Below are 24418 nucleotides of genomic sequence, written 5' to 3'. Positions count from 1 at the left end.
CGCACACTCGCCTTTCAGCTGTGGCCAAGGAGGCAGCGGAGCCTGGAGCTTCATGTCCTCATTGCTGGCTGTTCCTGGCATCAGCAGTAAGACTGTTGGTCGAGTGACTCAAATGACAGGCTGCTGTGATACCCTGGTTAATGCTGACCATTACTGTGCCTGGCATCACGTGAAACCCTTTCCAGACATGAGGCCTGTGAAAGGAGGGGCTTGGCCCACTGGCCAGCAGGTCCTGAGTCCAGGCCTCCAGGCTGGCCGGTCAGTCATGAGCTCAGCCCGAGCTGGGTCGCCTTCTCTCCATCCCGGACTTCCTCGGGCTCCGATAAGGCTCTGATTGTTGCTGGGAGGCAGTGACCTGCTCTGATACGGCAAGTGTGCTGCCCAGGTTTGTGCGCAGGTAAAATGCAGACGCGGGTCCGGTATGGAGAGGTCTCCATGTCAGGATCCCGACTCCCGTGCAGTTTACAACAGAGCAAAAAGCCGGAGACCACCTTCAGGTGCGGACACATGGTAAAAGGATGGGCATCGCAGAGGTCAGGAGGAGCAGGGCACGGTGTGCGTGCCACATGTAAGGTGAAAGAGGCAGCGACAGGATGTGGCCTTTTACACCATCTGCAGGGCACTGGCTGCCTGGGGCAGTTTTTTTTTTTTTAAGATTTCACTTATTTGTTTATTTATTTATTTCAGAGAAGGTGGGAAGGGGCAGACGGAGAAGGACAAGCAGACTTCCTGCTGAGCTCAGAGCCTGACATGGGGCTCGATCCCATGACCCTGAGATCAGAGCCTGAGCCGAAACCAAGAGTCGAACGCTTAACCGCCTGAGCTACACAGGCACACAGGATAATTTATAATTTACAATTTAATATTAAGAAGTATATAAAATACATACTGATACATACATAAAATACATACTCCTGATACTATGTATCAGGAGATAAAACCATTTGTTATCAGGCAAGACAGTGCATGCAGACGTGTGACTCTGGTCCACCTCCCCCGTCTGAGGGGGAGCCTCAGAACGCACAGGCACACCCGCTCTCCAGCTCTCCACTCCAGCCCCAAGAACTGCTGTACAGTGACTTTTTCTGGGCTCCCATGATGGTGCTGGAGCAATAGGGAGCAGAGATGAGAATCTTCTGGAGATAGAAAAGAGGTCAAGTTAACCCCTAGGCTCTTACGTAGAGACAAAGGCAGGGCTGGAGTTAGAATGGGATTCTCAGGCTCTCAGGCTCTGTTGGTTATCCGGAACAACAGCAGGTTCCAGGGCCAAAACCTCATCTCCCAGGCTGCAAAGGGGACCGGAGCCCTGGCAGAGGCTGGAGGGGTGGCCCATGGAGGCAGATGGGAATGGGGGAACCTGGAGCAATGGGCTGTGTGGGTCAGAACCAGGCACGCCCAGGTCACAGCTCTTTGAGGAGGAGGAAGAGGAGGACGAAGAAGGCCTGACAGACCCCCACCACTGAGATATGCCCCAGACACTCAATGTCAGCAGCCTTTCTCCTTCCCCAAAGATCAGCACCTGGCCCAGATATGCCTGCTCTCTGCAAGCTATCTGTGAGTTCTAGCTGTGGACACATGACCCTTTTTAGGAAACCCCACCTTAACAATAGCACTCAAGACGGCACCCACCAGGTACCCCAAGAACTGGCCTTTTTCTTCCTCCCAGCTGCTTCTGGAAAGAGAAGGCTAGTTGATCTGAACCTGGCACCCTCATCCCCATTCAGCGAAGGAAAAACAGAAGCAAACAGAGAGTTCAGAGGTTAAGTCTGATACGCTGACTGCAGAGACAATGCTTGTTTTTGTTTAGGGCGAGGAGGAAGAACTCCCTAAGTGTTGCATCAGCTGTGATAAGCGGGTTCGAGCTGAGGACGTGGCAAACTGGTGAGTGACGCCGTGTAGGGGTGCCAGGGCCCCGGGCCTAAAGCTGAGGCCATGGGGAGCCAGGGCCTGTGGCAGGCTGCCTGCCCGCCCGCATGGCAGGACCGACTCAGGCCTCTCCCTCTCCTTCAGAAGCAGCGGACAGCGGCTGGCCCGCCTAGGACAAAGCCACGCTTTCTTCTAATCACCAGGGGCCCTTTTTCTTTCTGGTTTAATCTAAGGCTGTGGGGAAGTCTAAACGAGCGGAGGCTATTTCTGAAATTGCTGAAAATCACTTAACCAGCTTCCGAAGCATCCCCTCTTGTTCTGGGAAGCCGCTCAGGCTGAGCCGGGGAGAGGCATTTGCTGGCCGCTGGAGGCCCCCTCCGGAAGCCGTGGCTTTGCCTCCCCAGGCCTGGCCACCAGCGTCTGCCAAGATTTAGGGGGTGTAAGACCTGGCTCTGCACAGTCCCAACCCATGTTCTCACCCTCACTAGCTCCTCAGGGCAAGCTGGGCTGAAGAGGAGCTTTCATTTCCTCTTCAAGTGTAGCTTCACCTTCAAGGAAAGGGGAAAGAAATGTTCCTGCTTGAGGAAGAAAAGACTCTCAACCACATGCATGTAACTTCTGTGGACTGGGAATGGGGAGGGGGAAGCAGGCAGGGGTGAAACCGATGTCCCCAGAGCTACAGTTCCTCATGAACTCTGTGGGGCAGACTTACCATTTTACTCACAGGGCAGACACGAGGCTGGTGCTAGGCACCCCTGCTCAGGGCCCTACAGCCTCCCTTCATTTCTGGCTACACCCCAGGAGGCACGTGCTCTTGCGCCCATTTTCAGATGAATCGACTGAGGCTCAGAGGGAAAGTGCCTCGCTCAAGGTCACACAGTCTGAAGTGGGGCTGGATCTGCCTCCAGGCCCCTCTCTGGAGGAGCCCCCACCACAACCTGCCTTCCTAATTCTCAAGGGAGAAAGAGCACAGGGTTGTTGGAAGAAAGGGAAAGGAGTGGGATGGGGACAGAGCGGCCTGGGAGGGCAAATGCACGGGCAACTGGGCCTGATGGAGGGCAAGGGCCGAGCAGCTGGGGAGGTGAGGAAAGGTGGGAGGGATGGAGGTCGGACAGTATCCAGGCTCCCCAGGGCACCCTTAGAGTCAGCCCCCGTAGGAACCGAGGAAAGGGACAGGGAACTGGGTTTCCCATGCCACACGCCCCGTATGAATGCTTTTTGTGGGTGACAGAGCCGAGGAAAAGCAGTGAGCTCCCGAGTGTGTAATGCCTTTGCTTCTCTCTCCTCTGCGAGCTCAGCCTGAAATAGGCCTCTGAGTTGGGTCCACAGGGTGGAAGAGTGGGGCCGGGGTGGGCATGGAGGGGGTAAAAAGAGTGTTGGGGGGGGTAAACCTGGCGAAAGGATGCGGAGCACAAGGGAAAGCAGGCAGAGAGGTGAGCCCATGGGGTGTGTAGGAAGCCTTGCTGAGGCCCGTTTCCCACGGCTCTCAGAGCTGCCTCTGCTGGCCTGCCTCTGTTCTGTCACCTTCCCTGGGCCATGCAGGGTGGCTAGTGACAGAAGAGAAAGCTGAGCACAGCGGGCAAGCTCTCCTGCAAAGTGAGGAAGTGGCCTGGGACTCCCAAAGTCAGCCGCCTTCCCACTCCTCGGTGGCATCTCCTGGGGTGAAGGACACCCACAGACTGAGCGAGGGGAGCTTTTTCTTTGTAACGCAACACCATTTTTTGGTTAAGATTGATTTCTCTTGAATATTTCTTATTCGAGCTAATGCTGATGCCTGGCAAAGCGACAACCTCAGATTCTTTAAGATGGGATGAAGGCTGAGGGGCTGAGGCAGGTGTTGTAGGGAAATGAGCCTGAGAAGGTCAGGCAAGTGCTTCAAAACATCAAATCCTGTAGATTTCAAAGTGGGTTTTTTCATTTTTTTTTTAAAGATTTTATTTATTTGTCAGAGAGAGAGAGGGAGAGAGAGCGAGCACAGGCAGACAGAATGGCAGGCAGAGGCAGAGGGAGAAGCAGGCTCCCTGCCGAGCAAGGAGCCCGATGTGGGACTCGATCCCAGGATGCTGGGATCATGACCTGAGCCAAAGGCAGCTGCTTAACCAACTGAGCCACCCAGGCATCCCACATTTTTTTTTTTTTTAACAAAAAGAACTCTTCTTTCAAGCAAATTCTTAAATTAATGGCCAAATTTCAAAATGAATAAAAGACAGCACTGCTCTTTCTGGAGCAGGGGGCGGGGGGGAGCAGAGCAGGAGCAGGACAGTGCCTGCCCCTACTCCCCACTCACACTCAGGCGTTCCCACCACAGATGGCACCAGGCCTTAGCATCAGGAAGGATGGGATCCGCGGGCAGGGCTCAGGAATTGGGCAGACCCCCCAGTTCCGCCACCTTCTTCCTAGTGGGTGGCCCAGTGAAATCAAGCGACTTCCCTGTGCCTCAGCTTCGTCACCTGCAACACGCGGACAACAGACGGCGCTGCTGTGAAGATCTAACCACTGACGCTCATCAGGTGTGTGGTCGCCCAGTACCCGGCACGTGGTCAGTGCTCCCTAACTGGCAGAGCAAGAGGGGCGTGTTCAAGGTCACCCAGTGAGTTAGGCAAGGACAGCTAGGCTGCAGTATAGCCGACGGCACGTGTGCGTTGCCCATGCCCTTTAGAAAACCAAACCCTGCTTGAGCACTTCCGAAGCCGGAAGTCCCCATTGGGTTCCCTCAGTGACCGTGCAGATGGAAGAAACGGCGCAGGCAGGACACCTCTGGGGTCCTGCCCCCAGAGCCTGGCTCTCAGCCCTGTGTTTGCAGGTTTGCTGCAGGAGAGCTGAGAGGAGGCAAGGCCAAGTCGCCAGAGTGCCTGGGCGTGATGCCATCACCCCGCCAGGGAGCCGGAGTGCTGCCGGATTTCACTCAAGGATACAAAAGAAAAAATGGCAAGGGGCTCTGTCCCTTCTGTTGCCCCCCACGGCCTGACATCTGCACGCCTGCAAGACATCCTCTTGTCGCTGGAGAGATACTACTCGGGGATCACATGCCCTACACGGGGAAGAAGGAATCTTGGGCTCTAGTTCAGGAACATAAAAATGCACTCTGCTCATCTGGTTTGTTCATAAAACTGTGAATGCCCTAGGGGAAACAGAAAGCTATTTTCGCAACATTCCCTAGTTTGGTTGAGATTATGTGCGGAGAAAAACATTCCCATTTTTGTCATGGCTACAGAGGTTTGCTTTTCCTGTGTTTTCATCGTCCGCCCCCCCCACCGCCCCCCGGCCCCGAACAGCCATGCTAGGCCCTGAGGAGGCCTGGATAAGAGCGTGGAGTGTGGTCCGAGACTGGGGAGATTTAACCAGCTGGGGGGGGGGGGGCGGTCTGCACACCTATGGGAAGGAGGGAGGCGCCTGGGTCACCTGAGGTGTCCCACAGTTTGCCTGGGCATGGGGTGGAAGTGAAAAGGCCATCTGGGAGAGGCCCTTTGGTCTCCCATAAGTCATTCTCTTGTGTCACTTTTTGTGATTTTTCAAAAGCAGGTGCAAAGAAGTGAGCGAGGAGTAGATGAGCCTGGAACAAAACCCGTGCTGCCCTCAGTGAGTCATGCTTTCACTCCGGACAGCTTCTCCCTGCCACACAGGCTTGTGGAAGCCACACGCTGTTACTTCCGCATCACTGGAAAGGGTGTCAGGGTCTCAGACACGAACCAGAGACACGCTGCTCAGCTGTCACGTCCGGTGTGACTAATGCAGTCATGTCTTAATCTGTCCCGGCTCGCTGCCGGCTCGGACGGCCTCAGAACCCTGCCTCAAGGCCCCGGTTTGTGACAGGGTGGTAGGGATGAGATGCGAGGACTGAGACCCCCACCCCCACCCCCCGGTTTTCTCGGCTCCTTTCCCACCAAGCGCTGTGAACCAGGTGGCCTCGGCCAAATGCATTTGTCAGCCAGGGCAACACTGACACAGCGGGGTCAACAGGGTCATAACTGTGGGACACATCCACCGGAGGGAGGGAGGAGGTGAGGCAAACCAATGGGGCTTTAGAAGATTCCTTCGCAAGTCAGCTGTTCTACCGTGGGCCCTTACGCAGCTCCTGAGGCTGAGGGGCAACCCTGGATGGCACGAACCACCCTGCCTGGCCCCCACCCAGAGCGGTGGGGTGAGAGCGGACTGAACCGGGCTCAGCTGCCCCATGGGCGGCTCAGCCACTGGTTCACTTATGACCTTGACCCACGGACTCAGCCCTATAGGGATAATGTGCGCCAGCTCTCTTTGTCCTGCAGGCGTTTTGCACTGGGAACAGAGGTTAAAGCTGAGAGGACTGGGGGCTGGAGACAAAAGAAAAGGTGAAAGAGAAGGTCTCATCAGTGGCAAAGCCCAGGCCCCTGCCCTGAGGCAGCACCCCGTTCTGAGGATGACTCCTTGCACCGCCCACCAGCCTAAGCACCCCTCCACCCGGCTGTCTGGGCCCCAGGAGAGGCGAGAATCACCCCAGCATGAGGCCGGAAAGAGCAGAGAGGCCCGGGAGCTGCCCTGGTGCCCGCGCCAGGCCTCCAGCCTCTCAGCCAGGTGGCTTCGCGGGCACCGCTCCCTCCTTCCCTGGCTCCCAGGGCCCCGTGTTCATTGGGCCTCTCGGGTGCAGCATCCAGGGGCCCTCAACTCCTGAGGAACCTGACCCAGCAACAACACAGTGTGCCAATTCGCCAACCACAACTCTGTGCATGTGTACACTGGCTGTGTTCAATGGCGGGGCACCGTGTACAGCACGAGCTCTGACAAGCTGGGAGCAGGGTCTCCATGAGGGCGCTGGTGCACTGACTCTGGGGAGGATGTAGTCACGAGGGAAAGACCGAACTCCCTACACCTCACCTCCAGCCCCTTCCACCTAAGCCGCACTGCCCAGGGATGATGGAGAAGTTGCTGGGCAAAAAACCGACTGCACTTTGGGACAGGGGAACGCAGCAACTTCTGTTCACTAAGAAGTATTTATTGGGGCACCTGGGTGGCTCAGTGGGTTAAGCCTCTGCCTTGGGCTCACGTCATGATCTCAGGGTTCTGGGATCGAGTCCCGCATCGGGCTCTCTGCTCAGCAGGGAGCCTGTTCCTCCTCTCTCTCTCTCTCTCTTTCTCTCTCTCTCTGCCTGCCTCTCTGCCTACTTGTGATCTCTCTCTGCCAAACAAATAAATAAAATCTTAAAAAAAAAAGTATAAGTCTTATTCATTAGGCCCCTAAAGGACACTGAACGATACTAGGAGCCCAGTTTTCCAACGTTACTGCGATGGACCCAGATGATTCTGGTTAAAAAGGAATTGACACTAAATAGCAAGACTGATAATGCAATGGTCACGGGTCAAAGAGATGGTGCAAATCAACAGAAGTCCTTCCTTCCCCTCAAACTCTTCCAAAAAAGCATCTTTCCCCCCTACCTTTGAAAGTTAATTAGCAAATGAAACACTGACATTAAAAGCTCCCTCACCCAGGCACAGCAAGCAGGGCAGAAGAAAACAATAGCATCTGATCAGCTCACAAGTCCAATGTCCGAAGTAAATACATGGTCCAGCACCTGATAAAGAGAGAGGTCCAGCACCTGATAAAGGTACTGTGGGCTCCCCCCAAATCACACTAAAACAACACACTTGCCCTACTGACCCGATATATGAACTCACATGTCAAGGAATGGCTGCTTAATTAAAAAAAAAAAAAAAGACAAAGATGAGGTCCAGGTCAGACAGAGAAGACAGGAGAGAGGAGTGCACAGTTAAGCGAAAAGAAACAGCCCTCAGGGCGGTAAGGGAAGAACAGGGGCGCGCTGCCAGGCCTTTCTGCCCCGGACACAGAAGGCTCCCTCACAGAGGCCAGGCAACGGTCCCCCTGTGAGTCAGGACCGACAGCCCAGGCACAGCATCCGTGTGCGGAGAAAAGTTACCATAAGGAATAAAGATGGTTCACGTACTCAAGCCATTGGCCTACCTTTCTTTTGGAATTTTTTTTCTTCTTTGAAAGGAAGAGACGCAAAAATAATTGATTTGTTTTAAAATCAGGAGACTGACACGAAACTGGCAACACAAACTTATGATGAAAGGAGGCAGGCAGGAGGGCGTGCCCTGCCGGCATCAGGCTGGCGGGTGGCCGGGAGTGGGACAGAGCGCACAGCACTTCCGAGCCAGGAGCGAGCAGGAACTGGCAAGGCAGCAGCAGCCCCTTACAGAGCGACCCAAGAGGCCCAATCTGAAGTTACCAGTTCGAAGGCGCGGCCAGAGCAGCACAGAAGGAATGCCGCTATTTCCACCATCAAAGCTTCTTCGTTTCATAAAAGGATGTGCTTTACAGACTTGTTTCCATGGAGAAGTAGCCTCATGATATCTTAAGTGGTACTTAAAGCCAAACGCGTGAATCCCCCCAGAAGCCCTTTGGGGAAAGCAAGGCAGCTCAGCACACGTGTATGCAAGCTCCCTGGGGCACCCGTGTGGCTTCAAGGGAAGTCAGCAAGGGAGAGCTCCAGAGGCAGAGCTCAGGCCCAACTGCACTTCCCAGAGGCGGCCAGGGGGTGGCGGCAGAGGTCAGTGAAGTGCAGAGGGCCCGCTACCTCCGGGCAGACAGCCCAGGAGGGCAGGTGCTAGTGGTAAGTAAACACCCGTTTCCCATGGGGCTTTTCCTATAAACAGGGAAGTAGGATGTGGGACGGAGCCCCAGTCTGCTGGCCCAGCTGGCCATCTTTCAAGAGGAGCTGCTCCTGCCTACAGCGGCCCCGTGCGAACAGAAGCACCGGTGGGACGGCTTAGGACAAGGCAAGGCCGGGCGGGCACCGTCAGGCACAGCCTCTCTCCACGCCGGAGAGCAGAGCAGAGCAGAAACCTGAGTGGGCCTGCTCCCGAGAGCTGGGGGGCTGGCAATGTCCAGGCAACAGCGACTCTTCCTGGAGCAGAGGACGGACATAGTGGACAACAGGTCTCAGGCCCTGATGCAGGTGAGGGCGATGGGTTGTGCCAACCTTGGTTCGCTAAAAAAGCTGATCCCAGAGCCCTGCCCCCAGAGACAATGGTTGCAAAGGTCTGGAATGGGTCCCGGGAACCTACATTTCTGACTCACCACCAGCACTTCTGAGGCAGGTAGTTGCAGGGCCACGCTTGGGGTCTGGGGTGGAGTGGGCATGGGGTGGGTAACAGGGTTCTGGGGGAGGCAGTGGGTCTCCAGGGCGGCAGGGAAGGAACTTGTGAAAAGGGTTTTCTCCCTCCCTTTCCCCCTCCTTCCCCCTTCTCTTTGCTTAGCCAACACCCCCTTCTCCCACTCCCTTAAACATTCCTCCCATGTTGTAAAAAGTGATAAGATACTACAAGGAATGTTGAAAGGTCAGTCTACATGCAAATAAGGGATTGTAGTCTGACCAATGCCGATGGTCAGTCTACATGCTAATAAGGGATTGTAGTCTGGCCAATGCCGATGGTCAGTCTACATGCTAATGAAGGATTGAAATCTAGCCAATACTGTCTGTTTCCCTTTTGTTAACGACCAATGAAAGTAACTTCCCACTATGTAAATGAAGGATGCTGAGCGAACCAATCAGGGGTATTCCCGCGCGCCAAGTATGCCTTTACATTCAAACCAGCCAATGAAAACTTTGTAACCATGCTTCCGCTTCTGTACGTATGCTTTCGCTTCCCCAAACCCCATAAAAAGGCCCTGAACTAAGGGCTGGTGCGCGAGTCCTCCTAAGACTTGACCGCCCGCAGGTACCTGTGTCTACTCAATAAACCTCGTGCTGTTTGCATCTGACCAGTGGACTCGGCTTGGTTTTTGGGTCCGGGGGTCTCCTCCTGAGAAGGGGTCCATTCCGGGGTGCTTGGAGCCCCGGGGGGATCTTTCACTTGTGAGGGCTAAGGCTCACTTCTGTGCATCAAGAGACAAAACTACATGAGAGGGAGGGAGGTCCGCCTCAGTGGGCCGCCCCCACCAACCCCGGGGCTCCCCACCATCAATCGGTTCTCCTGAGGCAGCCTGACCGAGCCTCATAAGACCATAACCACGGCCATGCTTCTGGAGGGTCTCTGACTGGTCATGATACCCCACGTGTAGCTATTTTTCCAACTAGCGGGAAGCATTCTCCCTTTGAATATGTAAAATGCCCCAGTGCCTGGGGGCTAGTCTCAGTGTGCTGATGGGTCTTGACCCTTGGCCCTTCGGCTCTGGCTCCTGGCCAGCGGATTTAAATGTGTGCATTCTGGCCAAACCTCCCTCTGATGCAAGGTGCCCTGCTCTCTGGGTGTAAACAGCAAGTTTGGGACATCAGGCCCGGATGATAACTGTTATCATCCCACTGTCTGTGCACATAGCTGCAAAGGTGAATCCCACCCAAAAGGAATTCATTATCGAAAGAAGAAAGATGCCTTGTCACCTCAGAACAATGCCCAACGACGCTGCCTGCTGGGTGCAGGATGCAGGGAGGTGGGCCTTGGCCTGGGCTCACACTGCTGGCTGGAGCCAGGCCCCCAGGCTTGCCTCAGTGGTCCTGAAGCTGGCATTCAGGTCTACTGACCAGTGCAGGAAGCAATGGGTCAGTGGGAAGGGCTTGCCATATACCAATTACCCCATTTTGTTTGAGGGGAAATTATACACCACTTCACTGTCGGCTGCCGTCCGTGCAATCCCCACATGAGTGGTGTTTCTTTCAGGGGCCGAGGTAGCTCACACCAGATCTCTGCTTCCTTCAGAGCCTTCTCTGTCAGGTGGCAGGCCGGGGGTCTGGTGCCAACCTGCACCGGCTCTGGGAAGGCACGCAGTCAAGGGCGCGCACAATGACAATGAGGTGAGAGACTCTCCCTAGCTAACTCTGGAAAAGGCAACCTGAAAAACTTTGTGTTCATTTCCTGGATTTCTCATTGAGAAATGTCATTCCCTCTCTAAAACCCAGACCACAGGGTTTGCATGGGGGAAGCCACAACTGGGCCACCTCTGGTCTCATTCAGTGCACAACATCAGGTCTCCTTCCTGCTTTTACGGTGGCATGTTCCTGTGACATGTAAAATGGCTACCTCTCTCTTTCTGGCCCAGATTATTGTTAACTATCATATCCAAGATAGAGTTTGTTGCCTTACGGAGCTCCTTAGGTCAATTACGCCCAAAAGGAATACATTAACCAAAAAGAAAAATGTTGAGGAGAACAAAATGGTGACAAAAATAATGTATCTATTTTTAAAGAGTCTCTGGTCTTCTTAGACCAGAACTGGAACTCCTTAGAACTTCTTAGAACTGGAACTCCTCCTTCCTGTTTGAGGCTTCAAACGGATGGCATTCAGGCTGGGGCTTCTCTCCGACGTCTTGCCCACCGGGGTCGGTTCTCCCCCGCTGCGGTCAGTCCTCCCCCACTGCAGACCCCGCAGCAGGGCTCTCCTGCACGGCTAATGCATTCTGCCCACAAAACCGCCCCACAGCTGATCCAGGTGCCACAGGTGTCCATGCCTCTGAGGTCACGAGGTTTTGTCGGCCAGTCTGGACCCACTGAACTGAGTCCTCACGAAGTTTATCAGCTTGGTCTCTGTGAGGAACGCCGTCCCAAGTGTCACTCCCAGACAGAAGGCCCCCACAGCAATGTGTGCCAGCCTGGCTGGCCAGCCCTGCTCACAGCAGAGGAACACCTGCGGAGAGATACCACCGTCACCACTCGGGCCCCTCCGCCTGGACATCGGGGCAAGCCCAGGGAGCAGAGGCCCAGCCGCTTCAGCCTGGAGTCAGATAAAAGGTGTGACGGCTGCATACCCAGGGGCTAACTCTGTTCCCACCGGTGACTCAGTTTGGCCACATCTATCAAGATATGCTGTCTTCAAGGCTTGGGGAAGGGGGATGAGGAGGCAGCTACTTGCCCAGCTGGTCCAGGAAGAGCAGAGCCAGGGAACAATGGGCAGACTGCAAAAGTATGGGGTGGGGGCCTGCAGGGGCTCTCACCTCAGAAACACTGGTAATCCCACCGCTGAGGGCAAATGCCCCGAGGAGGGCGGGTGACAGGTACAGGCCCGCCAGAGGCCTATGGGGGCTCCTTCCATAGTAGCGGTGGATGAACCAAAGGCTCTGTGTGATGCGAACGCCCATGTTAAAGCAGTTGGCCAAGATGAAGCCCACGCTGCCGCACCATCGGGTCAGGAGGTAGGATAACCCCAGGAATGAAGACGAGAGGGCCAGCATTGTGAAATTGTACCTGGGGAGAGGGAGAGCGGCAAAGCGGGGGCGTGGGTACCTTGTCCCGAACAAGCCTGCTCCAAAATGAGCGGCTGTGACCATGGAATCCCAGAGAGCACCTCTGAGCAGCAGTAACCCAGCTGGTTTTCTTAGCTGTGAACACTGTATGGAGAAGAGTGAGGAAATGAACAACTAACTCAAGGTATTACGGTTTTTAAGGATAACTGATTAGTTTAAGTGACATTTTGTGATCCAAACACATAAAAATCCTGATCAGTCCAAGTATTGAATGTGAGGCACAAGAATATGACACGGGTAATAATTATACGTGAACGCAAACTCTGTGACAGCCTATCAGGAGCACAGGCCTATGCTGATGAGTGAACACATGTGACCCTTGCCCTGTGAGATCTGGCAGCATTTCAGAGACAAGGAAACCAGGCACAGGGAGGCTGGGCAATTTGCCTAAGGAGTGACCTGACTCTGGTCCCTCAATTTAGGGAAATGCACACCATTTCCCTTGGGGAAATGGAGAAACCCTGTAACCTTGGCCTGTGGAGCTCACTTAAAGTAAGTAACCCGCTTTCAAAATGACATGCACACAGGGAGTAAGGCCGGAACCATGACAGTGACCTTCAGACTCTTATACATCTTTTCTGTGTCCAGAGCTCTCTGGATTCCTCACTGGATAGATTACGCTACCCTTCCACTTAGTTAGCTTAGTTACCTTCAGTCCTCACCAAGGGAAACCGAGTTTCAGCAAAGACGAAACAGCTGCTGTAGTCTTCCAAAAGGCTTGTGGTATAGCCATGCACAAAATTTTCCACCATCTGGTTTCTGCTTAGTGAGCAGCAGGCAATTCTCAGTACACAGTTGTTGAGGGAAGCAAACTGTTAGGTCCCCCAGCCCTGTCTACTAGGTTAGGGAGGCCACTCAGGTTCCAAAAATGAGGAGGTGGTAAGAAAGCCACTGTGTCTGCTGAATGCCCAGGTACTAGTTCTTGGGCTGACCAAGCCCAAGGTGCTATGGAGATACACTTTATCAGAGGGGGTGATACTACTACTACTACTACTACTATTATTACTACTACTACTACTACTATTACTACTACTACCACACACACACACACACACACTATCCCCCAACAGGGGAGGTGTGTATTTCCCTAACTACTGATCAATGATCAGAAGAGCCAACTTCATAACAAGCCACTGAGGGTGGGGGCCATCCCAAACGGGTTAGTTATCTGACCTCTTTTCCAAAAAAGAACAGAGATGTATGGTCTTTTTTCCCCCCAGAAACCATCTCAAATCCTTGGAGTGGGGACTATAGATGCACAAACTTTCAAAGTCATCCTCACCCAGCTCCAAGTAAAATGTCAATAATGAATGAAATCAGTAGTTAACTTATGCTAATTCAACAGTGTGGCTTCTTTGGTGTGGCCATTTGGGAAGAGCTGATAATGGGGTCCACTGTTTTTCACTAGAATAGGGCTCTGCAGCTGTGGAACTTTCCAGAACTCACAAATCTAGAGCCTTAAAAGCATAATCCACTTGAGGAAAAAAAGAAATTTAAAGGTGCAATTAAAATACCACTTTTTAAAAATTGAATAAACCTGTTGCAAGAGGGTTCTCTTAAAAATGAAAATAAATAAAGGTAAGCAAAATTGCTTTGATTTCCACAGTACCACTGAAGTTCACATAAAAGACAAAGGCTCCTGGTTCTATCCCACAACTCCATGGGATCTGTAGAATACTGAATTTCACACAAAATAGTCAGTAATGATATTTATACTGGTGTATATTAAAACTGATGGAAACTGAACATGAGGTAAAGCAGATGAATTTACCTGAGATTTGTAAGCTAGAAACCAATATTAGGATTAAGAAATTGGTGGCTATCAGATAACCTTTTAAGTGTGAAGATAAAAAATTAAAGTTGGCTTTGATCAGAATTTTCAATGCTTTATCTGTGGTGTCTGTGATCATTATGAACCCACAAGCCACCTTGGGGAAAAAATACGGTTGGCTTTACTTAAAAGTACTTAAAAGGTGAGTTCACCCTATCCATTCCTACAGGCTACCGAGAAAAATAATGTAGTTGGTGTCAATACCAGTTTATAGTTTCAGATCTAACCTTAGGTGTTGTCTACAGTCACTTTTCTCATTGTTGCTCAACCCCTCAAAATCCTTACCATTCCACCATAAACTTGCTGGCCCATCAGCGGCACCCATCTTGAAGTCAAGCATAGCACCACACTGTGTTTCTATCTTATCTTCAGTAGACAAGGTTTCTGTTTCCCAGGGTGAATTTGTGTGTGGGAAACACAAAAGAGGAACTGCCCCAATTCTAAGTTTGCTGACCCAACCCGCAGTTTGATTTCAAAATCTAATTGCTGGTTTCCTTGAACCAGTTTTTGTATTTTTTTTCCAGGGGTCTTAAGCTCAGTTAAATGATTTCCAGAAAACTTAGGCTCAAAACTTCTTGAGACCTAAATTCCTTTCCACTCAGAAAGAGATCCTAAACCATATATATTTGGTGTGTATAGCCTGTTTACCTAAAGGAATAAATGCTTATTAAACTAAAAAAAAAAAGTCACTTTTAAAATCAATGCAAAATTAGTGACAAAAATGACTATTTTTTAAGGTTCGGTTAACATAAATAGTCAGTTATTATTTATTTATAAAACAGTCAACGCTTAGTTTTTCCATGGCCCCAAGAAGATACTGGGATTAAAATCAGGCTTATCTAGAGACGGCCGGTCAAGGATGTTGACCATGGCAGCAACCAAAGTGCCCCCCAGTGGGTGCTGACTGAACACATCAAGACCCGCCATCCATCAGCCTCGGCACCCACGGAAGGGAAGGCGCCAGTCTCTCACCGCCAAGTGAGAAGATCGCGCTCACCCTTCACTTCTTGAGTTATAGAGTCCAGTTCCAAGGTGCGCATTCACAGGCCAGCAAATCAGACAGTCTTGGGCTTTTGCATCGCTGACCTCTGTGCCTGGCAGACTCTGCTTGGTCATCCAGCCTCAGCCCAACTGCCATCTTCCCAGAGGGGCCTCCCAACCTAAAAGAGCCCCACTCTCACTGCATAACCTAGTTTTAGTTATCCATACGGTGCAGTATTTCCTTATTTATTTACTTGTTTGCTGTCTGCCTCTCCGAAGTCAGCTCCAGGAGAGCAGGGATCTCATCTATCTTTTTACTGCTATATTCCTGGGACTTAAAATGAGGCCTAGTAGAGTAGAGGCTCAAAAAGCACTTGCCAAATGAACAAAAGAAACTGAGACATCCTTAACAAAACAGAAAAAATTCTTCAATGGGGCGGGTTGAAAAACCCGTCAATCATATTCGATATATATTATGCAGTTATTAACAAAAAAGCAACTTGGAATTCAAAGGATGTTCTAATATTTCACATCCAATCAAATGCCCTATTTTTATTTAGAAAAACATGGATTGACCTGAAGTTAAGTAAAAGCCCATCATTTGATCAATATGGTATTTTTTTTTTTTCAATTCAGAATCTGAAATGTAAATCAATGATGGCCTTTAATGAAGCCACCCAATCCCACCATAAAAATCCTTACCAGAGTTTGGTAGTCTGGTAGTTTGGTAGTCTGGTAGTTTGGTAGTCTGGTTAAATTCACAGAGATGAAAAAATGCTGGGGTCTGTGACGAGCCCAGGTGCCATGTGCTCAGACCAGAGCTGGGGGCTGGGCCAGGGGCCCAGACAGGACCTAGGCTACTGTGGTTAATACACATAGGAAGACCATGTTTAAAGTCACATTTAACTCTTCGGGGAAGTGCATTATTGCAGATGAAAAGTACATTAGAAGGCGCTCTGGGTCTGTCTTTTCTCTATGTTAACTACTCATATCATGAAAATAATTTTCCAGATGTTTACGTATCATCAAAATCCTATTACAACTAACTTAAAAAGTTGTTTCTTTTGGTTCAATGCTATGTAAGAGGAAAGAAAGCAACTAGCCACTGGTCTTTATTCCCTCGTGGTTTGATTGTAAGATCCATTTTTAACATTTTAAGCAGGCTTAATGCTGACTCTCCCCCTCCACACTAACGCTGAAATTATTACCTCAAAATTCCCTTCAAAGAGGTAGATTCCTAGTCCAGAGCTCTTTCCACAAGGGCTCAGCGCCTCCTTTAGCACATTTCACATTGTATCTAAAAATTATCTCCTGTTTGAAGCACCTTTTAAATAAAAACACATTATCTCAAAATCAAACTTAATCGGCCTTTTCATCCATGAAAAAAATAAGGGGTGGGAAGGATGGCCTCGAAGTAGTTTGCCAGCTATGTATTTAACTCTCTGACGTAAAAACCCTATCTGGACAAATATTTGAAAACTATGGGCTGGGAGCTAAAAGTGGGCAGGGAAATCAACTGACTCAGGGAATGAGTCATGACATGGCAGTCTGAAAAATGAAATAAAACGGAAGTAAAATCCATCAGTGCGTCCCGCACGTACCTGGGGCATTACTGCTTTGTGAAAGCTCCACTCAGTCACGCCCACCGGCCTCTGTAGAGAGTCACAGGGCTCCGAGCGGTTTTACTGATAAGCTGGTCTGGGCCCGAGGTTTCTAAGGCCCTATCATCGGAAATCTCCTGGGGCTGTGATGAGGTTCCTTGGCCCAAGCCCTTCAGTGCTAGTACAGCTGGTCTAGGCACTCAAGGCCTTACAGAGACGGCACGAAAGCCCCCAGGAGACCCAGGCGTCAGGGGGCAAAGGGATAACAAGGACTGCCCGATTCCCTCTAGCCACCCCTCTGCTGTCTTTGCCTTCAGTTCCTCTCCTTTTCCTCTGTCAATTCTATCCTTCTCCTCAACCTCATCTGCCAGCCGCGGCGCCTCCATGCCACTTTTGGCGTTTGGGACACGCCCTGGGTGTGGGTCGGAAGCTCTAAGCCAGTTCCCGAAGAATCCCTGAGGGGGTTGCTGGTCTGCAGGTGGCTAGGAGATGGGGTGGAGGAAGGGAGGACAGGGATCCGCGCGTCTAACAAGCTCCACAGGGGACCGTGACAGGCACACAAGCAGTGTCAGGCACCACTCTCTGACGTACCAGGGCAGAGGTCCTGATGTGGGATCACCGGATAGGAAAAAATGGTGGCAAAATGTATATGTGCACTTGGGCCTTTCTTGGAGGAGAAAGGACACAGATGCCTGAGCTTCTCCAGGCCCTAGGAGACTCTCGGGGGTAGGATGCTATATCTTGAAGAAGCTCCATGAAAACCCACTGGGGCGCTGGGCACGAAGGCAGAGGAGGGGAGCTTGTCTTGTGCCTGTCGCTGCAAACCTAGGCTAACACAGCCCTTCAGGGCCCAGGTTTCTCCCTCCTCTGAAGGGAGGTGAAGGGCAGCTGCCACCCCAGTCCTGCGTGGGGAGAACTCGCCGCATGGCTCCCGAGCCAGCACTGGCCACCCAGCAACGGTGCCACACCAGCAGGGGGCGCTACCTCTACAAGGCTTTCTGGGAACGCATGTTCAGGATGAAAGGAAAGAAGACCGGCAAGTTACTTCAGTTTGGCCCAAGGCCGTGATTAAAGGCAGGTCTTTCTGGGTACCTACCTGTCGACCTCCTCTTTGCTCATGGCAGCAAATGTGAAACACTCGGTCACTCCGTTGATGGCAAGCAGGAGGACATAGAGACAGTAGGAACGCAGCAAAATAGGACCTATAAGGAAACAACCCTCTGAGACTCTTGAGTCTCTCTAGACTCTAGAGCGCAGACAGGAGGTCTGCATGTACCAGAGCTGGGTCAGGAGCCCGGCTGGTGTCATCAATAGGCAGACACACACTTGAGCCTGTGGTCTTAATCCTGGAAGGACTTCTAGTACTCCATGGCACTGATTAAAATAAACAGTTGAAAAAGAAAGGGCAATTCTAGGGGAGGGTATGTGATATGGAGTGTACTGTGAAATGTGTAAGCCTGATGATTCACAGACCTGTACCCCTGGGGCAAATAATACATGTTAATAATAATAATAATAATAATAATAATAAAAAAAACAATGAAAGGGCAATTAAGAATAAACCTCCAGGGGCGCCTGGGTGGCTCAGTGGGTTAAGCCGCTGCCTTCGGCTCAGGTCATGATCTCAGGGTCCTGGGATCGAGTCCCACATCAGGCTCTCTGCTCAGCAGGGAGCCTGCTTCCCTCTCTCTCTCTGCCTGCCTCTCCATCTACTTGTGATTTCTCTCTGTCAAATAAATAAATAAAATCTTTAAAAAAAAAAAAAAAAAAAAGAATAAACCTCCAGGGGGCCTGGGTGGCTCAGTCAGCTTAGTGTCTGACTCTTGGTTTCTGCTCAGGTCATGGTCTTGGGGTCCTGGGACCGAGTCCCATATTGGGATCCCTGCTCACCATGGAAGCAGCTTGTCTCTCTCTCTCCCCTGCTGTGTGCGCTCTCTCTCAAATAAATAAATAAAATCTTTAAAAAAAAAAAAAAAGGAATAGATCTACAAATGTCTCGCTTAACAAAATGTTATCTGCCCAGGAAGCAATCTTCTTGCTTCTTAAACTAGCATGAAGAGGTCTGGTGGTTTGAGTACTCAAGGGCCCCGCATAGCAAGAGAACTTGGCTAAAGGGGCCCTGAAGACAATACCATGGGGAGAAGCCCAGGACTTGGGAGCAGCAAAACACTAGAGACAGAACACACCTACAAATCTGCAGAGAGAATCAGAATAACCATGACATTTTCTTCTAAAACATGGTGATGCAGACCTATAGCTGATGAAAAATTCTGCTAACAAAAGACTGGGAGCCTTAAAAATGGAATGGGTCAGGGTGCCTGGGTGGCTCAGTGGGTTAAAGCCTCTGCCTTCGGCTCAGGTCATGATCTCGGGGTCCTGGGATCGAGTCTCGCATCAGGCTCTCTGCTCAGCAGGGAGCCTGCTTCCTCCTCTCTCTCTCTCTCTGCCTGCCTCTCTGCCTACTTGTGATCTCTCTCTGTCAAATAAAAAAAATAATAAAATAAAATGGAATGGGTCCTCTCTTTTGGGAGGGCCATTACCAAGAGGCAGCCAAGTAACTTCTAACAAAACAACCTATGGGGCGCTTGGGTGGCTCAGTGGGTTAAAGCCTCTGCCTTCGGCTCAGGTCATGATCCCAGGGTTCTGGGATCGAGCCCCATGTCGGGCTCTCTGCTCCGCAGGGAACCTGCTTTCTCCCCTCTCTCTCTCTGCCTGCCTCTCTGCCTACTTGTGATTTCTCTCTGTCAAATAAATAAAATCTTTAAAAAAAAAAAAAAAAAAAACAACCTATGACCCAGCAATCCCACTCCTAAATATACAACCAACAAAAATAAATGTACATGTTCACATAAGCACTTGTACAAAAATGTCCATAGAAGCTTTACCTATAATAGTCCAAACTGACCATCAACAAGAGAAAGAATAAATAAACTATGGGCATCCATATAAAGAAATACCTCTCAGAGAAAGAATCCAAGAGGAAAAGAGTACTGATCCATGCAAAAATATGGATGAATCCCCAAAAATGTATCTTGAGAGAAAGAAGCCAAACACCAAAGTGTCCATGGTGTATGATTTCACTGGAACAAGGATCTGGGACAAGGAATTCCCTTTTAAAAGCAACACTAATCTGGGGTGCCTGGGTGGCTCAGTCGGTTAAGTGTCTGACTCTTGGTTTTGGCTCAGGTTATGATCTTGGGGTCACGGGATCAAGCCCCATGACGGGCTCTGAGCTGAGCATGGAGTCTGCTTCTCCCTCTGCCCCTCCCCCTGCTCAGACTTGCTCTCTCGCTCAAGTGAAAAAAATTCTAAAAGCGGTACCATTCTGGTGATAGAAATCAGAAGAGTGGCTGCCTCTGAGATGGAGGATGGGCAGTTGACTGGAAAGAGTCCCGAAAGAACTTTCTTGGGTAAAGGAAAGGTTGCAGATCACCAGATGTTGGTCCCCACCGATGCAGCGTCCAGGTCCCACACATGGAGATGACAGCACGGGGGATAGGGGCTCAAAGAGGCCAGTTCAGGTCATAGGTAAGTCCACTTCCCAGGTGAGGACAATGACTGATACGCAACTGGGACAACTGAAGACAGCAGTGTTGCAAGTTTCACTTTCAAAACACAGGTGGGGGCACCTGGGTGGCTCAGTTGGTTAAGCGGCTGTCTTTAGCTTGGGTCATGATTCCAGAGTCCTGGGATTGAGCCCCGAATCGGGCTCCCTGCTCAGCGGAGAGCCTGCTTCTCTCTCTCCCTCTCCCTGCCTCTCTGCTTGTGTTCTCTCTCTACCAAATAAATATATAAAATCTTAAAAAAAAAACACAACTCAGGTGATTCGGTTGAGCCACAGAAAGTTGCCATTCTTTTCTTATTAAACTCAGGCTAGAGACAGTCAAGTTTTATGAAATTTTTTTTTGGTTTTGTTTTGTTTTAAGATTCTATTTATTTATTTAGAGAAAGAGCGAGCACACGAGGCAGGGGAAGGAAGAGGGAGAGGGAAAGAATCTCAAGAAGACCCAATGCTGAGTGCAGAGACCCACACAGGGCTCAATCCCACCACCCTGAGATCATGACTTGAGCCAAAATCAAGAGTCAGAGGCTTCACTGATTGAGCCCCCAAGGTGCCCCAAGCTGCGTGGAGTATTTAGGTGAATGAAGACTAGCAGGGGAGAGCGCCAGCGTTCATCTTTCCAGCACAGGAAAGATGTTTGGATCCACAGCACTAGTCTGAGGAGTTAGGAACAGGGCAAGGAGATGCAGGGTGGCGTGGAGATGAGGGAAGGAAGCCAGCAGGGGCCCAGAGGGGATGGACTACCAGGAGCCACTGTGGGTTACAGAGAGCCCAAAGTTTGGTCAAAGTGTGAGGCAGCTATAATAAGGAGACAAATGCTAGAAGACCCTGTTGGGACAGTGACAATGATGGAGCCCTGGGCCAGAGGTGACAGTGGTCCTGGCTCACCAGACAGCACATTCTTTTTTTTTTTTTTTTAAGATTTTATGTATTTATTTGACAGAGAGAAATCACAAGTAGATGGAGAGGCAGGCAGAGAGAGAGAGAGAGGGAAGCAGGCACCCTGCTGAGCAGAGAGCCCGATGTAGGGCTTGATCCCAGGACCCTGAGATCATGACCTGAGCCGAAGGCAGCGGCTTAACCCACTGAGCCACCCAGGCGCCCCGCAGACAGCACATTCTTTCCAGAGACTGAGAAACCAGATCGTTCTTAAGACTTTCCTCTTTCAGAAGATGATACCAAGAGAGTATCTTTTTGAGTCTAAAATTCTTCTTCTTCTTACAGTGCTGTATTAGCTTCAGGTGTACAATACAGTGATTCAACAACTCTATACCTTGTTCAGTGCTCATTGTGTTGAGTCTAAAATTATTAATGGCTCTGACATAAGCCATTAGAAACAGAATTTACTACCTTAAAAATCAACTACCACTGACCCTTTTAACTGGTAACTCTTTCTGCCAATGCTGAAAACTGGTACCAGCCTCTCACTCGCACCAAAGGCCCACACAGTCACAGCAGTCTGCTTCTAGGCCTTCTATGACTAAGTACGCCACCAGGTGAACACTGTGCTGATGGGACAGCCTTCTCCTCATGACCACGTCCTGTGACTGTGTGACAATGAAGGCTGTTCCCTGGGGATCACCTTTCTGGAGGGGCTGTGCTGCTGCAAAAACGGTTGAGTGCCCAGTGTCTGCACACGACTTACTGATGGTTTCCTGGTGAGCCTCCCTGCCCGCCTGATGGAAACGCAGGTCTCACAGCACGAGCCCCAGGCAGCTGCAACCACATCATGGTTTCATAACAGGTGTTTCTACAAACTGAATGACCTTTGCTCTTGGGTAGAAACTCGGCCCTTCGTCCTCTAATACCAAAGTCTGGGCCCATTATGGCGGAGACCGAAACATGTCAGCGAACTTGTAAAACGACATTTGAAAAAGCCCTTTATGTTGAGACAGAGCAGCAGAAAGATGTCTTCAGAGTTCTTGTCTAGTGACACGAGGAACTGAAAGCATTTTTGCTGAACCCAAGATGAAACTGCAAACGGACTGCCAGCCTATGGCCCAGCACATTTGAAACTGGTGAAGTCCCCAGGGCCTAGCAAGTGCCATGAGAGGCTCAGTGGCAAGGGTACCAGGAGTTTCTAAGTTAGACACATTCATACTTTTGTCCTTCAAAAACCAAGAGTCACTGGATTAAATATCCCGTTTTGCTTGCTGAGATCAATTTTATTCTCTGCAAATGGCTCTGAGTTACCCTTCAAAGGCTCATGCATCAGGCTTGGAGATTTATGCGGCATTTGCTACCTTCAGACATATTTAATATCAAGCAGAGACTCATTAGAGCCTGCTCTCTGCCTTCTTCCCTCACTCCAGAGGGTGCGCAGGGAGGTACCCAGCAAAACACATTTTAGGCCTGGGAGGAAAGCCAAGGATTCATAATGACTTCTCCAAGTGAGGTTGGGGGACTGACGGCCCAAACAGACAGTGCTAAAGCCCCGGACGGCACTGAGCTGTTTCTGACCTCATGTGAGGGCAATGGTCTCAGAGGCCCAGGCACGGACACCGACAGACACCAACCTGTATGCACCCAAGTTTTTGAATTTCGTAAGACTCTTTTCTGTTCGCACATAAGAACAAATCTGGCAAAACTCTTGTGCATACCTGATCCAGAGCTAAGCATGGCCCCTCCATAGATATCCAAAGCCAGCTGAGAATAGGCAAAGCCAAAAATGGTGATGGTCAGGCCGGTCAGCAGGGCCAGCTTGAGCAGCGACTCCAAAACCGTGGCGGCCACAGCAACATCCTCCTGGGGCCAGGGGAGAGGGAAGGAAGTTGGATGAATCATGACCTAAAGAAAAACTTTACATTTGCCCTTCTCTCTCTGCTGTCTCACAGATCACTCTTTCAACTGCTGAGAGGCATCCCTGCTTCTCTGCAGCCTGTGTGTGTTTTCACGTCAATTAGCACGAAGGAAATGAAGGGGAAAAGCCAATCTGTTCCTCCTTAGGTAGTGTGGGAGAGGTGTGGTTTTCAGCTCATTTGGGGTACGTTTTCAAAGGTCGCTTAGGAAACATTCACTTTCCTCTCTGATATTTATTCTTAAATAGAGAGAAAAAATTTTAATTCTTAAAAAGAATTAAAAAATTCTTAAATTTTAGGTTGCTAGCTGGCTTGCTTCGTCAGAGTGCTTCTCCTGACAAACGTTTCCAAATCCTGATGTTCTTGTCGAAGTATGCTGAGGAAAATACTCCTAAATCAACCGAGAACCAGATTAGTTTGTTTCCAGATACTGTGCATAAATTGTATTTTGCAAAGTGTCTTCTAAGACATGTAAGAGGCCAGCTTAGCTTCCTTTTAATTCTCAGATAAGTCAGACATTTTCAACGGTTTCAGAAAAGGGAAGTTTCTACAACCAGATACGCCTGGATTAAAATCTCTTCTGCATTTGCCAATCAGAGTAGGTAGGTTCTCACGGTCAGAGTGCAGTCTGGGCACTTCGCAGTCTTTAAGAAGCTTAACCAACTGGTGTGGTGAGCGAAATGAAATGAGCAGGTCCTCTCTTCCCCACACTGTATGCAAGCCTTGCTCCAGCCCTGGCATCCTCAGCTCATGTTTGGATCTTGAGAATCTGAGGATGGAGGAGGCAATCTCAATCTTCCAGCTAAGCCTAGACCATGGAAAGGGGGATCTGTGCAACACTGGGGACAGCTGCAGAAAGTTCTGGATCAAGAATGAGGTCATAGAGAAGGAGTAAGGGTAAGAAGGAAAGGGCCAGCCAGGGCAAAGGGAGGAGACTGTGAAAGAAGTGAGCTCAGGGTCCTGCCATCATTCCATTCAGACGGAAGAATGAGACCTAGAAGGAAATTTCAAACAGAGGGAAACTGACTGCTCTACATTTCAGTCTGCTTATCCCGCCACTGGAGAATTCACCTGAGAGATAGTGACATTAGAACCAAGACTACCTGCTTCTGAAGTGTGGCATCCTTTCCTCTCTCCAGCACCTTAGCAAAGAAGATGTAAAAACTCTCCTCTATTGGCTGGAAAATTAACCTGGCCACTAGAGAGCCAAGATTATTCACTATGTCATATACACCTAGAAGACAAAAAGGAAGAAACAACAATCCTTCTGGTTTTTCTATTTGAATTTCACAACACCATTAACATTTTTTCTGACTTAATTTTTTAAATTAAACTGTTTGAGATAATTATAGATTCACATGAAGTTTGAAAACATAACAGATCCATTACCCAGTTTCCGGAACAGTAACATCTTGTGACAGTATTGGCCAATATCACCGCTAGGGTACGGACACTGATATAGTCAAATACCGAACATTCCCGTCACCCGCACCTCTTTATAAAAATCATTGGGCATCCAACTCTTGGTTTTGGCTCAGGTCACGATCT

General features: G+C 50.2%; 1 protein-coding gene across 3 annotated transcripts in view; it reads right to left on the bottom strand.

Moving 5' to 3' along the window:
* Window positions 1-11012: 11012 nt before the first annotated feature.
* The window catches only part of RFT1 (RFT1 homolog), a 36344-nt gene continuing 22938 nt past the window's right edge, over window positions 11013-24418 (bottom strand). Inside the window, exons 9-13 of one of the 3 annotated variants that reach the window (XM_044253389.1) lie at window positions 23974-24104; window positions 22673-22817; window positions 17607-17712; window positions 11789-12038; window positions 11013-11481 (exon numbers count right to left, since the gene is read on the bottom strand). In XM_044253389.1, the coding sequence (XP_044109324.1) occupies window positions 11314-11481; window positions 11789-12038; window positions 17607-17712; window positions 22673-22817; window positions 23974-24104 (800 nt within the window). In that variant the 3' untranslated portion in view covers window positions 11013-11313. Of the gene's footprint in view, window positions 11482-11788; window positions 12182-17606; window positions 17713-22672; window positions 22818-23973; window positions 24105-24418 lie in introns of all 3 variants that reach the window. The other 2 variants (XM_044253390.1, XM_044253391.1) reach the window with 2 other exon arrangements.

Source organism: Neovison vison, chromosome 6 (assembly GCF_020171115.1).
Source record: "Neovison vison isolate M4711 chromosome 6, ASM_NN_V1, whole genome shotgun sequence".
NCBI lineage: Eukaryota > Metazoa > Chordata > Mammalia > Carnivora > Mustelidae > Neogale > Neogale vison.
Note: the sequence above shows the minus strand (reverse complement) of the source record. Positions and strands in the feature narration are given on the sequence as shown.